General features: G+C 45.1%; 2 protein-coding genes across 2 annotated transcripts; one reads left to right on the plus strand and one right to left on the minus strand.

The window, feature by feature from the left end:
- Positions 1–290: 290 nt before the first annotated feature.
- On the minus strand, positions 291–4755 carry LOC121932811 (GTPase IMAP family member 9-like). Its single transcript, XM_042471791.1, has 4 exons — positions 4711–4755; positions 2340–3044; positions 1005–1134; positions 291–483 (listed from the first exon to the last, which is right to left on the minus strand). Exons 1-4 carry the CDS (start codon positions 4727–4729, stop codon positions 291–293), a joined length of 1047 nt encoding a protein of 348 aa, XP_042327725.1. The 5' UTR covers positions 4730–4755.
- A 4910-nt stretch (positions 4756–9665) lies between these two features.
- LOC121932812 (GTPase IMAP family member 1-like) lies at positions 9666–13204 on the plus strand. Its single transcript, XM_042471792.1, has 3 exons — positions 9666–9866; positions 10548–10594; positions 12319–13204. Exons 1-3 carry the CDS (start codon positions 9666–9668, stop codon positions 13151–13153), a joined length of 1083 nt encoding a protein of 360 aa, XP_042327726.1. The 3' UTR covers positions 13154–13204.
- Positions 13205–14771: the final 1567 nt, after the last annotated feature.

The raw sequence follows: 14771 nt of genomic DNA on the forward strand, positions 1-14771 counted from the left end.
TCTCCTCTTTCTCTCTCTCCTCTTCTCTCTCCTCTATATATATATAATATATATATATTACCACATACATAAATCGATTCATATCCTATCTCAAATTCCCTTCTCCTAGAGATTCAGTGCAGGACTTAGTGCTGACTCTTCTCCTGTGTTGCTCTGTTTCTGCAACCTAAAGCCTATTTTTTTTAAAATAAAAAAATAAAATAAAAGCCAAGTGCATATAATCAATCTCTCTGCTTTGCTCGCATATGAGATCAGGAAACCATCCTCGCTTTGTACAACAGCGTGTGGTGCTAAAAAGAAATCGGACAAACAGGTCCGTTGCAGAAGCCAGCGAAAGTCTCCTGGGTGATGTTCCGGGTGCGGTTCTTTCTGCTGTCATTTCTCTTCCAGACCGTTCGCGTGAGCTTTCGAAAAAGCTGCGCGGTGATAGTGCGCTCCTGCCCCCAGCGAGCCAGGGAGGCATTGTTGGTGACTATCTGCCGCCTGAGATGTTGTTAGGGAGTCTTGTATCTCTTCTTGGGCACCCCTCTTACGCTCTACCCAGGCGAGTTCACCGAGAATCTATTTGGGGAGGCGATGGTCCTTCACTAGAACGTTCTGCCAGCCAGCTGCGTCCTCAAGCATGCCTAATGCTAATGATCCCGCTTGCTCAAGGACAAACATTCGCCACATATAGTCCAGTGTAATTTAGAATTGTGCGTACACGCTGATGAAGGTTCAAGAGTCGAGGTGTTGGCGAAGTGACCCATTTCAGACCCATAGAGGAAAGGACAGTAAATGCCTATACACACTGATTTTGGTGCTTCCCTCAGTGTTTTTACTCAGACCTTTTGTGAAGCTCCGAATGCCTATATCCTTTGCCAGTCTTGATCAATCTTTTATCAATCTTGGCATCTGAGGAATAATGCGTCCCAGTAGGTGACTGCTGACGGACTTAAGCACAGATGTGGCCTACAGTGATGTGGGGTGGAAGAGTTCTCCTGAGTGAGCTGTACAGAACTTACGTTTCTTTCAGACTGAAGTCCAGCCCAAAGAGCTCTGTGCGCTGTAGCAAAGCAGAATGTGGAGGCTGCAGAGCACTGCGTTCCGTTTGGGCACGAGGGCAAGCATCGTCAGCAAAAAGCAGCTCACGGACTATAGATAGTTGGAGAGTCTGAGTGCGGGCCCCCCGCAGGCGGCTTAAGTTAAACAGGCACCTCAGTATGGAAGCGTATAAAATGCCACAATCGTACTTCCTTCTTTGAGATCTGGCATAGCCTTTGGAGCATCATGCTGAAGAAAGATTCCCAGCGGTTGGGAATGCTTTGATTGATTTCCCCCCCCTGGCATTGGGGGTTTTTGGGCTATGTGGCCATGTTCTAGAAGAGTTTCTTCCTCTCGTGAAGCATCACATGTAGGCATGCGGCTATTGCCAAAGGAAAAGGCGTTCTGCCCTGCCTTGGATGGGCTTTACAAAAGAAAGCAACAACAATGCTTTTTAAAGAATTTTGTGGTATATAATATAGATATAACATTAAATTATTAAAAATATTAAAAATAGGCATAGGTATAGTTAGCTCTTTGGGTCGTTTCGCATCCAGATTGTGTCGGCTGGCTATACAAAGCCTCACTTTTGAACATCCCAGGAGTAAACAAAAGTACATCATTTCCCCAACAGTTTTACTAAATACGTCATTTACGTTATCTTATGTTCAGCTGGAATTCTATACGTTGGTGAAACGTCTTTTCCCTCCGGACGTGTGTCGCTGAATGTTGTTCTAACATATTAAGTGGTGCTTTATTAGTCATTAAGAAACTTGATGTAAAACTTGGTAATATTGAGAGGTTAAATTAAGTGGTTAAATTAAGATAATGGAGTTTATCAAACAAGAGGACTTTCTCTTAAATTCGAATGAAAAGAAAGTGGGGCCAGAACGCATTCACTTCAAGTCACTAGTTTCGCGCATTGCATTTGAACTGGCTCCCCATTGCCTGAAAATAGCATGCCATTGCCTGAATTTGTGTGTGGCAGTCTATCACGCAATAACATGAAACCCCATGATTGTGTTCAGATTGCCATCGGATTATACTTCCAATTCCCCTTGTCTGATAAACTCCAATATTTAATGCCAAAGGGGAGCAGAATGAATGGTACACTGTCAGCACCCATAAGATAAATTCATGCCCAGACTTGGCTTCATTTTTAGGAAGACTGTCTCTTAAGTGGGGTTTTATTTGGGGGGGGTGTTTGTTTGTTTATTTTGGGGGTGTCTAATACAGATATCCCCAATGTGTGTTTTGCATTTTGTTTAAATGTCAGCACAGCTATGCCTGCATCTGTTAGCATATGCTGCACCAACCAGAAGTTGCATGCTCTTTTTCTTTTTTGAGCTGTTCTATCTTTTCTAACAGGTCTTTCTTCTCCTTTTTCAATTGTTGGTTCTCCTCAAACATTTCTTGGTCATTTTCCAGCATGTCTTCAGTATAGTGAGGGGCTTGGCTGTTCTTTTCCATCAAGGCATCGATCATCTGAAGGAGTTCGTCTACCTGCGCTTCCCTCTCCTTGCCTTGAGCCCAGTTGTTGAAAGCCAGGCACCGTCCCCCACATTGGGCAATCTGAGCCTTAAGCTCATCTCCTTCCTCCAAGAACTCTTCCAAAGGTTTAATTCCCAGGTCATCTTTGTAGCTGAATAAAATGATCATGTATTCCTTTGCTTTAAGGCTAAAAATATTTTGGATTAACCCAGACACTTCTGCTTCCTCTGGAGTGAATTTTGCCAATCTAATGACATGAATAAATACATGTGGACCTGGGTAGGCTGGCTTCACACACTTTTTAACTTCTTTGGAAGTTTCTGCTAATGATTTTTTGTGGTCAAAAAACCCAGGCGTATCAACAACCACGATTCTCCTACCACTAACTAGAGCCTCGCCCTTTTCGCACTCCTTTGTCACTGAGCCAAATGATATGGTTGACCTAAAGCAGTTCCTTCCCAGGATGGTGTTTCCTGTGGCGCTCTTCCCAGATCCAGTTTTACCCAGGAGGACGATCCTCAGTTCTGGTGCTAAAACAAGTAAATGGAACAATATAAGAAGTTGTCAAGCTAGGTGTCCTCACTTGTATTGTTCTGACCCATCCATGCTGGCAAGAACCCAGGAAGCAAGATGGCAACGCAGGGCATTTGGCCCAGGGCTAGGAACTATTTTGCTCCATTGGAAGTACCCTGGGACTCTGCCCGAGAGTAGTGTGGCCCCTTGAAGTACCCAAAGCAGACCCCTCCCAAAGCAACCCCTTCCTGGATGAAAGTGTGTTCTCCTCCTCCTCCTCCTCCTTCTTGCTCCCCCTTTGCTCTTACTATCATAGAATCGTAGAGATGGAAAAGACAGGATGTTCCTCCTAATGTTGAGCTGGAATCTCTTTTCCTGTAGCTTGCATCCATTGTTCCGGGTCCTGTTCTCTGGAGCAGCAGAAAACAAGCTTCCTCCCTCCTCAACGTGACCTCCCTTCAAATATTGAAACAGGGCTCTCATATCCCCTCTTAACCTTCTCTTCTCCAGGCTAAACATCCCCATTTACCTAAGTCTCTCCTCATAGGGCTCCATGGTTTCCAGACCCTTCACCATTTTAGCCACCCTCCTTTGGACACATGGCTCCAGTTTCTCAATGTCCTTTTTGAATTGTTTTGCCCAGAACTGGACGCAGTATTCCAGGTGGGGCCTGACCAGAGCAGAATAGAGTGCACTATTACTTCTCTTGATCTAGACACTGTATTTCTATTGATGAGGTCTAGAATCGCATTGGCCTTTTTAGCTGCCGCATCACACTGCTGACTCATGTTCAACTTATGATCTACTTGGACTCCTAGATCCCTTTCACACGTAGTTTCATTCAGCCAGGTGTCACCCATCCTATATCTGTGCATTTTATTTTTCCGCCCTAAGTGCAATACCTTACATTTCTCCGTGTTGGATTTCATTTTGTTAGCTCTGGCCCAGCTTTCTAGTCTATTCAGGTCATTTTGAATCTTGATCCTGTCCTCTGGAGTATTATCTATTCCCCCTAATTTGGTATCATCTGCAAATTTGATAAGTATGCTCCCAATTCTGTCATCCAGGTCATTGATAAAGATGTTGAATAGCCCTGGGCCCAGGACAGAGCCCCACTGGACACCCCACTGGTCACTTCTCTCCAGGAGGAAAAGGAGCCATTGTTGAGCAACCTTTGGGTTCGGCCAGTCAACCAATTACAGATCCATTTAACAGTTACCTTGTCTAGTCCACATTTTACAAGCTTGTTTGCAAGAATGTCATGGGAAACCTTGTCAAAGGCCTTACTGAAATCAAGATATACTATATCCACAGCATTCCCTTCATCTAAAAAGCTGGTCATTTTATCAAAGAAAGAGATCAGATTAGTCTATCCTGACTTGTGATGCCATGACTTTGCACCTGGCAATGGGGACACAGCGCACTCTCCTCCGATCCCTCCCTTCGCCAGGCATGGAAGGGCCATGGGTTGGGACCCTTCAGGGATGGCAAATGGGCAACTGGGGCATCATTCCACAAGCAGAACTGACGCTAGGTTGAGCCATACAGGTCTGCAGCCATAGGGATGTATGCCGCAGAAGAAATAGATAGGTTGTATAAATACAGTGTAGACACCATTAGCTTTGCTAGAAAATAAAAATGGATTTGACTTGATATGATTCAGTCAGCCCATTAAAGCCTTACCTTTCCAAAATTCTGCCATATTCTTAAAGCCAGGATAAGACAAAGGTCAACATTCAGGATTTCTGGATCTAAAAGAGAAGGAAACAGAACAAGGGATCAGCTAAAGCAAGGCAAGCCTGAGCAGCTGGAAACCTGGGCTGAGGAAAGCTTTCTACACAGAAAACACCCATGCACCCCCCACAAATACCAGTGGAGTAGGGGGAGATGTTTGGGCTTACATTCAGTTGTAACCCTCAGCTACAAGAATATCATCGGGGCTTGCTAACTGAAAAGCTGCTCTGCTCCTTCTGAAAAGTGTTGGATGAGGTTGCAAAGGAAGAGAGCGATGCGTTCGCTGATGCTCCTAAACAGCATCTGGACCTGGCCTACAGATGAAGAGCTCCATCTGATCTATTCCAAGTGTGGGATTATGCTTTTAAAACCCTGGCCTGATTGGTTTGATGGCGGAAGAGTCACAGATGGTCCTACCTTTTGGAGCAGACAGTGTTTCCACTGAAGTCCAGTTGTTCTGGAGGGATCTCAAGGCAGCCAAAGGCTGTGGGGTCACTGGGGAGAAAGGGCAGTAAAAGACAGGTGATAAAACTTCAACTCCAGGAGCAACAGAAAAGTAACTGCCCCTTGGAGCCCAGGTTGTCCCTGTCCTGTGCAAAGATTTCTTAGGCAGAGAGCATTGGATTTCACAAGAAGAGTGACTCTCATTCATAGACACAAACAAAAACCGATCAGTGATACCTTTACTGGCCAACTGAAATGCACAATACAGTATACTTGTTGCAAGCTTTTGAAGCTCCATGGGGCCAGGATCGGGATGCAGGAGGAGGCAAGGGATGATGGATATCTTTTGCAGGCTGGTTGCTCCTCCTTCTGGCCATGCAACAATAGGGACATTTTCAAAGTCTAGGGAATTTAAAGTCCATTTGCCTCTCCACAAGGACCCCTCTTTTGCCATCCAATAGGTCTCCATTCCTGGCCTTTGAAAGTCTCCCTATAGAAGGAGGAGGAACCAGCCTGCAAAAGATATCCTCCCCAATATACTATCTTTACTAAGGATGGACACAACAAAATGCAGGCATCTGACTAACATGATCTCCAACTGTTTTTCTCCTGTTTGGTTTGCCTGATGAAGAAGAAGCCCGTTGAGCTTTGAAAGCTTGCAACCAGTATATTGTGGATTTCTGTTGACCAATAAAGGTATCACTGATGGATATTTGTACTGTTTTAGTACTGGGAATGGGGGGGGGGTTGGTAGGTCTAGGGTTTGATTTTTTAACTCTATTGTAATTTGTTGTATTTTATTGTTGTAACCCACCCGGATTCTCTGTGATTGGGCGGGCTAGAAATAAATCTATTATTATTATTATTATTATTATTATTATTATTATTATTATTATTATTATTATTATTATTATATTTGTCTGTATTTGTTAAATGGCCAGCACAGCTCCCCCGGCATGTTTTCTCATTCTCAGAGTTAACATAAAGAGAAGTCAGGTTGTCAGCAATTAACAACAACAAGAGCAAGCAGAAATGGTTGGGCGGGCGAGGTGAGAATGGATTGTCTTTAGAGCAGTGATGGCGAACCTTTTGGAGACTGAGTGCCCAAACTCAAAGGCATGTCAGAGAGGGCGCGCATGCCATAGGTTCGCCACCGTGGCTTTAGAGGGAAGAAGGTGCCTCTCCAGACTTCTTGATTTTAATGAGACTGTAAAAAAAAAAAAAAAAAGGGGGGGGTGTCACGGTTGTATTGATTTTAGGCAGTTTTATGGCATGTTCCAGGCAATCTTCCCAACCGATCCTAAAAGCACCCAGTTGTGTGGTCTTTCCTGTTTTTGTGGAATGGGCTGCAGGGAAAAGAGATTCTAGCTCTGTTTCTGTTTCAAGCAGTTCACCTTTCTCTGAAGCAGATGTTCCAGCTGCCCAAATTTCTCAACAGTGCAAGGGAATAAACATAGTCCAAGTATGGTTGTAAAGTCGAAGGCTTTTATGGCCAGCATCCATAGTTTTTTGTGGCTTTTTCGGGTTATGTGGTTGTCTCAATGCTTCCACTGTGGATCCATGGCAATTTCAGCTCATGGAATCATAGAGGTGGAAGAGACAGCAAGGTCCATACAAATCAAACCATATTCTTCCATGCAGAAACTTTCAATTAAAACACTCCCTGTGACAATTCAAGCCCCATAGGCTTGAATGGGGTGTGTGCCCAGAGTGAGCATAGGGCATGCACTGCAGAGGCATGCCCCACTAAAAATAACAGAGGTCAGTGCTCCCTGAAGAATCAAGACTGTGGATTTCAACAAGAAAGGAGGGGCGACTGTACTGTAAGAAGCTGCCTTTATGGACATTGTCATAAGAAGCGTTATTTGGGAACCATAAAAGTGAAAATGAGAGAGGGTTAACAAAGAGCATATATTGAGGAAAGATTGAGGAAAGCATATAGTGACACATGCATTTTTAAGCACACTTTTCAATGCCACTTGAATGGATTTCTGGAGCTGTTCCCTACTCCTTTGGAAGGGAGTTTGCAAAGAAGTTAGGGGAGGCCCAAGGAGGAGACGCTGTCAGCCTCAGCCTGGGAAAGGGCACACTGTGCATGGCCCTGGCACAAACAAAGGGCGCCCATCCTGCCAGGGACTCACCTGTGGGTCTGTCTGCTCCAAGGATCTCTCTCTGCGCTCAGGGCTGCTTCTGTGCCAGATGTACTTGAAAGCGCCTCTGGCTGAAGTGACAGAACCGGTCCAATTTATTGGACTCTGACCAGTTTCATTTTGACTTGGCAGTTCTCCCTTGGCCAATAGAAGTGCCAAAGCCTGGCAGAGAGACCAATCCGTCTTTTTGGGAGGGTCTCTGACTCTGTCCTTTTGGGAGGCATACAGCCAAAGGGATCTCTCCTCTGCTTCCTTTCTCAGCTTAAGGGAGTTTCCAGCCATCCAGGCAGGAGGCAAGAAAGAAGGAGGCCCAAAGCCAGAGGAGAAGGAGCCCCTCCACCAGCAGTAGTTACCTAGAGCAGGTACAGTTGGCTAAGCTTCCTTGCCTTTCTGCTTCAGGGCCAAGAGCCCCTGTCTTTAAAGGATGCAAGGCTATGGGTTGCTGTAAAGTGTAGGGGTCTCCAACTGCCCCCCCCCTTTAAGATACATGACCTTCTGGCTGGCAAAGGGATAGTCCGTATGATGGGGACTGAGGGCCCATTCACATTACCTTTTAAACCGGTTTTGAAATGGATTCTTCCACCTGAAGTTCATATTGGGCCCAGTTCTGTCACAATCCATGTCGAGGCTTACACAAGGAAATGCCCCTTAGCGCGGGTTATCGAGATTCGGGCTAAAATCTGTCTTTTCTGAAAAGACCCGGGTTCCGCAAAATATGAACTTGCCCCTGATCATGATTGGGGCCAATTCAGGGAGGGATTAAGGTCAGAGGGTGGGCAGAGGTCAGAGCATTCCCTTCCCTCATCGGAAGGGAGGGGGAGGAGGAGGAGGAAGGAGCCATGGGAAGAAGGGAGCCATGGAGGGCATTCTCTAACGGAGCAAGAGGAGGAGGATGAAGGAGCCAGGGCAGCTCAGAGGGAGGAGGGTTGGAAGGAAAGAGGAGGAGGAGGATTGCCAAGGGAAATTGGGCTGTGGGGCCAAGTCGGAGGAGGGATGTAGGGAAATCAGGCTGTAGAAGGAACCACTTTTATTTTTGACAATCTATGCGCATGATTTTTTGGGTGACATGTCAGTGTGCTTGCTTGTGCTACTTTCATTTCCTCTTGCTCCTGGATTATTATTATTGTTGTTTGTGTTATATGCAGATGCTACAGTCAGAATGCCTGCACTGCATTTCCCTTTTATTCCCAATTGATTCCATGGGTCAGCTGGAACTGACAGGTCACTCTCTCTCAGCCTCAGTGGAAGGCAATGGCAAAGCTCCTCTGAAGAGAATGTAGCTAGAGGAAAAGGGTCAGTTCAGTTCAGGTCAAAGGCAGGTCACAAACGGAGCTCCCATCAGGCACCAACCCCCCCCCCCCTTTTTTTTTTTATATTTTTTAACAATATGCACATGTTTTTTGCTTGAGGCAGATATATAGATGGATAGAACTCAACTAGCTACTTGTTCCCTTTCATTTGCTCGCTTCCAGCAAAGGGGAAATGTTGCGAAGGGCAAGACTTTTTTTCCTTTGCAAATGAATGCTACAATTCGAATGTTAGAAAGTTGCTCTTGTCAATTTGGCCAATTGGCAAAATGATACATGCTTTTGCTACTGTGTCTAAGGGATTCAGGGGCAGCCCTGAATTGCTTTTGAAAGCAAAAAAGAATGCATGGCCATCACATCCTTTTCTGGCATTTCCGAGGTGAGGAATTTATTAACATCATCATCATCATCATCATCATCATCATCATCATTACATGTGTAAGAGGCATTCTGGGGTGGCAAGGGGTTGAAAATGGGGCCAAGGGCAGATCATAACCTGCACTAACCTAAATGCCTACAACACACACACACAAAAGAGGTTTTTAAATTTGACAAAACGTACACCTGGCTCTTTAAAAAAAAAAGGAGGGGGGAAGCACACTTCCGATGCCCCAATGAGTGCTGCAAACGTCACCTATGACGATCGCTTGATTGACAACAGGCGCCTTCATATTAAACCCAATTTCTGAAAAAGACATTCGGGTTAAAATGCCCCTCATACTGTAGTGGGCACTCGCTTATGGAGAGATTCGGGAGAGGGCCCCCCAAATCTGCCCAGTTCCTTCAGGAGCAAAACCGCCAGTGGGAATGGGGCCTGAGAAGGTCTGAGGCAGCCAGCCATTCTTAAGGGGACTCGGGGAGAAGGGCTGTGGCAAAGGCAGTCCCTTCACATCCTCTGCTCTAGGAAGACATGATCCTTCTTTGAGTCTGGAGAGGCAGAATCAGTCTGAAGTTCTCTGGCCCCTTCTCAGCCATGACCAGGACATCTAGAAGAGCCGCAGTGATGATGAGGGGAAGCAAGAAGTCATATCAGAGCTCAGAGGAGGTGCAGGAGACCTTGGAGGTCCAGCAGATGGAATGCCCTGGGCCAAATGGAGGAGGAGGCAGGGGCTGGTGGGGGGACGCCCAGATCAGGGGCACGGAAGCAGTAGTCAAGAGGATTGTGTTGTTTCCCTGGAGCAACGATCCCCAGTGTAGTGGATTGGTCAGGCCTATTGACTGTTAGCCCTTCCTTTAGGTCCACCTGGGAACCAAGGATGCTGCACAGCCTTCAGAATATCAGAAGGGATTATGAGGCTCTGGGTAGGAAACCGAAAGAGCTGGATGCATGCTTATCAAATAGAGGGAACAGAGTAGAGGGCCTGCTTATCACATTTGCAGATGAGACCACATTTGGAGGAGTAGCTAACACCTCAGAGTACAGGATCAACATTCAAAATGACCTGAATAGACAAGAAAGCTGGGCCAAAGCTAACACAATGAAATTCAACAGGGAGAAATGTAAGGTACTACATTTGGACCCCAGAGAAAGAGGTTGGGGCTTCCCTCAAGGCTTCTGACACCCCCAGGAAGAATATCCCCCTCTGGGTGGGGATGGGGCTGGATCTGGCTTATAGGCGCTTACCGGTTCATGGCAACCCCACGAATTTCATCAGGTTTCCTATAGCACCTGGTTGGAGTTCATTGGTGGCCTCCCATCCAAGGACCAACCAGGTCTGACACTGCTTAGCCTCCACGATCAGACCAGATCTGGTGGCTTTTCTGGTTTCAGCCAGCAGAAGAAGATGCCAGAGGGAAGATGTCTGTTAGTGTTTGTGCTGCCCTTGAGGCAGTGATGGAGGAAGCTCTCTCCAAGCTTCCCCTTCTGTTTGTCTTTCCTCCCCAGGAATTCCCACCGTCCTTTGAGGAGGAAAATGCCCAGATCCAGCCAAGGTAAGGCTCCTCCTCTCGCCTGGATTTCTCCGTTGGGGGCAGGAAGACAATGGGAAACCATCAGGGCAGTCTCTTGCTCAGCTCCTTGTGATGCCCAAGGATAGTTCAGGATATCAGGATAGTTCAAATCCCCCATTTCTCGAGGAAAGCATCACCCCAGTCCTAGGTCTGGCTAAGAGGCCTGTAATGCAGCCTCACAGTGACATCCATGTTGTTTCTCTCCCCCTCAATTTTTACCCAAATGCTCTCAAACTCATTTCCAGGATTGATGCCATAGGAAGATCTCTTCACAGGTGCAAACATCCCTGACATATAATGCTATCCCTCCTCCTTTTCTGTTTGGCCTGTTTCTCTTGAAAAGGTGATACCCCTCTATTTCTACATTCCAAATCATGAGACTCATCCCACCAGGTTTCAGTGAGGCCTATTGTATTTGCTTTGTTCGAGTTCATCTGGTTTATTTCCCATGCTCTGTGCATTTGTGTAGCGACATCGGACGGAGAGCATGGGTCCTCCCTCACTTGCTGCCTATGTAAAGCTTTTCCCCTCCCACTGTTGGGTCCTTGCACTGTTTGCCTTGTTCTATCATCCCTTGATGAACTCCTGCCTCCGCTCTCCTTCTCTCCATTCCTGGGCCGTCCCTTTCACTTGTAGGAAAGACAAAATAGCAACCTCTGCATCTTCAGGTCCTTCAGCTTCCCACCCAAAGCCATCCTTTATGATAGTTTCTGCCCATCTGTTGGTTTGCTTAGATTTCACTGTGAAGATGGCTAGAAGGATTTTCACCACTTTGGAGGTGAAAATCACAGTAGACTGATTTTAAATATCAGCTGTGAGGCCTTCAGAAATTCACTTTGTGGGACACACCAATTATTATTATTCTTTTGTTAGATTTTCACCAGATTTGGAGAATATAATTGTGAGTAGTCAGACTCAAAATAAAGGCTACACACAATGCACTAGAGGAGACCCTCTTTAGTTTTTTTCATTTATATAGGGTAGTTTGGTACATTGTTGGGGTGGGCACTGAATTCAAATTATGATATTTTTTTTTCAAATAAAACCTCTTTTATATAAATACATTTTCATTTCTGTCTGTCTGCCTGTCTCTTTGTTTCCATATTGTATTGACTGGATCGTTACCAAATTTGGAGGATGGTCATACTTAAAACTATGTGTAATTCACTTTTTTTGGAGTGCGAGGACCCTGGAGGAACAGTGCAGATATGGGACTCCACTGAACAGCCTAGTTGCCACTAGCTCCTGCCTGTAAGCCATCCTCAAGGGAACCTCTTACCATAGATTACAGCAGCCTAGTCTTAGAATCATATCATAGAATCCTAAAGTTGGAAGAGACCATAGGGCCATCCAGTCCAACCCTGCTCTGCCATGCAGCAATGTCCTGACCAGGGCATGGATCATTGTAGTGAAATGGTGGTAGGAATGATCGTTGAAGTAGGTAGTGAGCTCACTTTGCTGCTGAGATTTCCTTGGTCCCTTGTGCCAGATAGAAGTCCAATGCATTCTCTGTTTCCATGGTTTTCCAAGAATATACCTGCAAGTAGGGAAAACTGATAACAACCTCTTTGGAAAGTGGTTGAAACCCCACCTGCACCAGCACCTTAAAATAGTTCTGATGTCCTTGGGATCACCTTCTAGTAAGACCAACTTTGTCCCTTTCTGTCACCAATTTGTCCTTCAGAACCCAGAGGGGAATGAATCCAACTGCGCCTGATCCTGGTTGGCAAGACCGGCGGTGGGAAGAGCGCGACAGGGAACACGATTCTCAGCCGGAGGGAGTTTGAGTCCGTCCTGGCACCAAGGACCACCACCTTGAGGTCCCAAAAAGGGAAAGGAAGGTGGAAGGACTGGGACATTTCTGTGATTGACACGCCAGCCATTTTTGATGGCGATGTCTCCAGGGAGATCCTGGTCCCTGAGATCAGGCGCTGCGTTGCGCTCTCCAGTCCTGGCCCTCATGCCTTGGTCTTTGTCACCCAAGTCGGACGCTTCACCGCAGAAGACAAAGCGGCGGCCAAACAAGTCCTGGCTGTGTTTGGGGAGGAGGCTTCTGGGTACATGGTGGTTCTCTTCACCCGCAAAGAGGATTTAGCCGGGGGTCCCTTGGAGGACTACGTCTGGGGCTCAGACAATGAGGGTCTCCAGGGGCTGATTCGGAAGTGCGGGGGGCGCTTCCTTGCCTTCAGTAACAAGGCAGATGGGATGGAAAGGGAGAGGCAGGTCTCTGAGCTGATGGAAATTGTCCAGGGAATACTCCAGGAGAATCAGGGGAGGCATTACTCCAATGAGCTCTACTTGGAGCTTAACCTAACAGATGGAAAGATCCTCTCTTTCATGGCAGAGAACAGAGGAGTCAGGAGAAAGGCAGCTGGAGTCTGGATCTGGGTTATGGTTAGGGCCTGGGCCTGGACCTGGAAAAAGAAGTGGTGGGTAGCAGGGTTGGTTACTTTTGCTATTAGTGTTTGGTTCATTAATTATCTGGTGAATGGTGATTCACACACTTTATCTTCTTTCAAAAACAGCTCAGTGTCTCCTTAAACATAATGGCATTTCTCTTCATTGCAACAGAAGCTGCAGCAACACCAAAACATTGGCCTTAATCAGGTACTATGTTATGGAACATGTCCTCTGGAGATTTAATCACTCAGCAAAAGCACCCTGGTTCTTTTCCGGGATGTTTTCTTCTCATTGCTGTTTCTTATACTTGTTTTTCTGTAGCTTGTCTTCTGCTGTCTGCATCTATTTGTGTTGTTTGCTGTAGCTTCTTTTTGGCAGTGAAACTCTCTCTCATAAGAAACACAAAGCCTGAACATACAAAAACTTCCACAATTGGGATGCATTTCCTTAGTTGAAAGGAACCATTTAAGATGTGGAATCAAGACATTTTGAAAATTTTATGGCAAGGAAAGAAACCTGGAGTAAGATTTAGATATTGTAAGATGCACATGAAAGGGAAGGATTAGCATTGTCTGATTCAAAATGGTATTTCAGCGTATGCTGCCTAGTTTGGGACAAATTGGAGAATTAAAGAATGCTTGAATTGGAGGGAGAAGGATTAAAATTTGGATTGCACACTTACTTGTAGTATGAAAAGGAAAAAAGGTAACCAATTATTTAACAATCATTGCATAAGAAAAGCCTTGTTGAAAAGTTGGAAAAATATAAAGTTAGAATAATGCAAAAACTTCCAATGTGGGCATTGCTGCATTGTACAGGAAAGAAATGTATAAGGAAGAGTAATGGTAGACTTATAAAGACATAGTGGAGAGTAAAAAGGAGAAATTTAGAATAGATACACAACAAGAATTACAAGAAAAGCGATTTAATTTAGGCTGGTTTCAATATAGGGAAATATATGGGGGAAAACTGTGTTAGATGTAAAACTGTATGGATTTGGGGGAGAAGAAAACTGAATTAGAAGAAATACTATGTGGCGATAAGAAGAAAACAACAGGATTATTGTACAAGTCACTGTTGAGTATCCTGCCTTTTCCCTAGTCTAACTTCCTCACTCCTATTAGTTCTTTCTTTGTATTCGCATTGACTTCCTAATTATAACCCCTGTCTTTCACTCTACTACAATGATTTGTAATCCTAATACTCTGCTTCTCTTACTCTGTTCATGAACCTCTTATTACTCAAAGTTTCCCATAACTATATTAGTTGTCTCACAATTTTTATAACCTTGAAACCCTGAGGAAGTTAGAATGAATGGACTGGGATTTTTTTATGTGGGAAAGGAAGGAAGGAATTGATAGAGAGATGGAAGACAAAGAAAGATGTGAAGATGAAGAGAGTAAGCTATGTAGAAGAGGGCATGTCTATGTGGAAGAGGGAAATGTAGAAAGCACAGGAGAGAAAAGGGTGTTAGGTAAAGGAAAGTACAGGAACGGAACAGATTGAAGGTAGGGGAATGTAAGGGGAATGACGAATGTGACAGATATCCTAAGGCATAATAGATATAATTGATTAATGAATAGAAGTGCTATGCTTGATAGTAGAGATGGCTTAATATAATGGTTGTATGTCTGATATTTGTTGGGATTTTATTGTGAAAATAATAAAATATGAAACTGGTAAGAAAAGCCTGGAAGTATTAAAACTTTCACGATTGGGATGCATTGCCTTCATTAAAATGTTTTTCTGGTTCCAAAGC

This window comes from Sceloporus undulatus, chromosome 6, assembly GCF_019175285.1.
Source record: "Sceloporus undulatus isolate JIND9_A2432 ecotype Alabama chromosome 6, SceUnd_v1.1, whole genome shotgun sequence".
NCBI lineage: Eukaryota > Metazoa > Chordata > Lepidosauria > Squamata > Phrynosomatidae > Sceloporus > Sceloporus undulatus.

Excerpts from the sequence above, each read along its gene's own strand:
- LOC121932811 (XM_042471791.1), bottom strand. Across the intron at positions 1,135-2,339 it reads AAAAGAGCATGCAACTTCTG|TCCGTGAGCTGCTTTTTGCT; the intron begins GTTGGTGCAGCA and ends AACTATCTATAG. Across the intron at positions 484-1,004 it reads GACTTCAGTCTGAAAGAAAC|GCGGCAGATAGTCACCAACA; the intron begins GTAAGTTCTGTA and ends ACAACATCTCAG.
- LOC121932812 (XM_042471792.1), top strand. The coding sequence starts at position 9,666 with ATGATGAGGGGAAGCAAGAAGTCATATCAGAGCTCAGAGGAGGTGCAG. Across the intron at positions 9,867-10,547 it reads ATCCCCAGTGTAGTGGATTG|GAATTCCCACCGTCCTTTGA; the intron begins GTCAGGCCTATT and ends TTTCCTCCCCAG. Across the intron at positions 10,595-12,318 it reads AATGCCCAGATCCAGCCAAG|ACTGCGCCTGATCCTGGTTG; the intron begins GTAAGGCTCCTC and ends GGAATGAATCCA.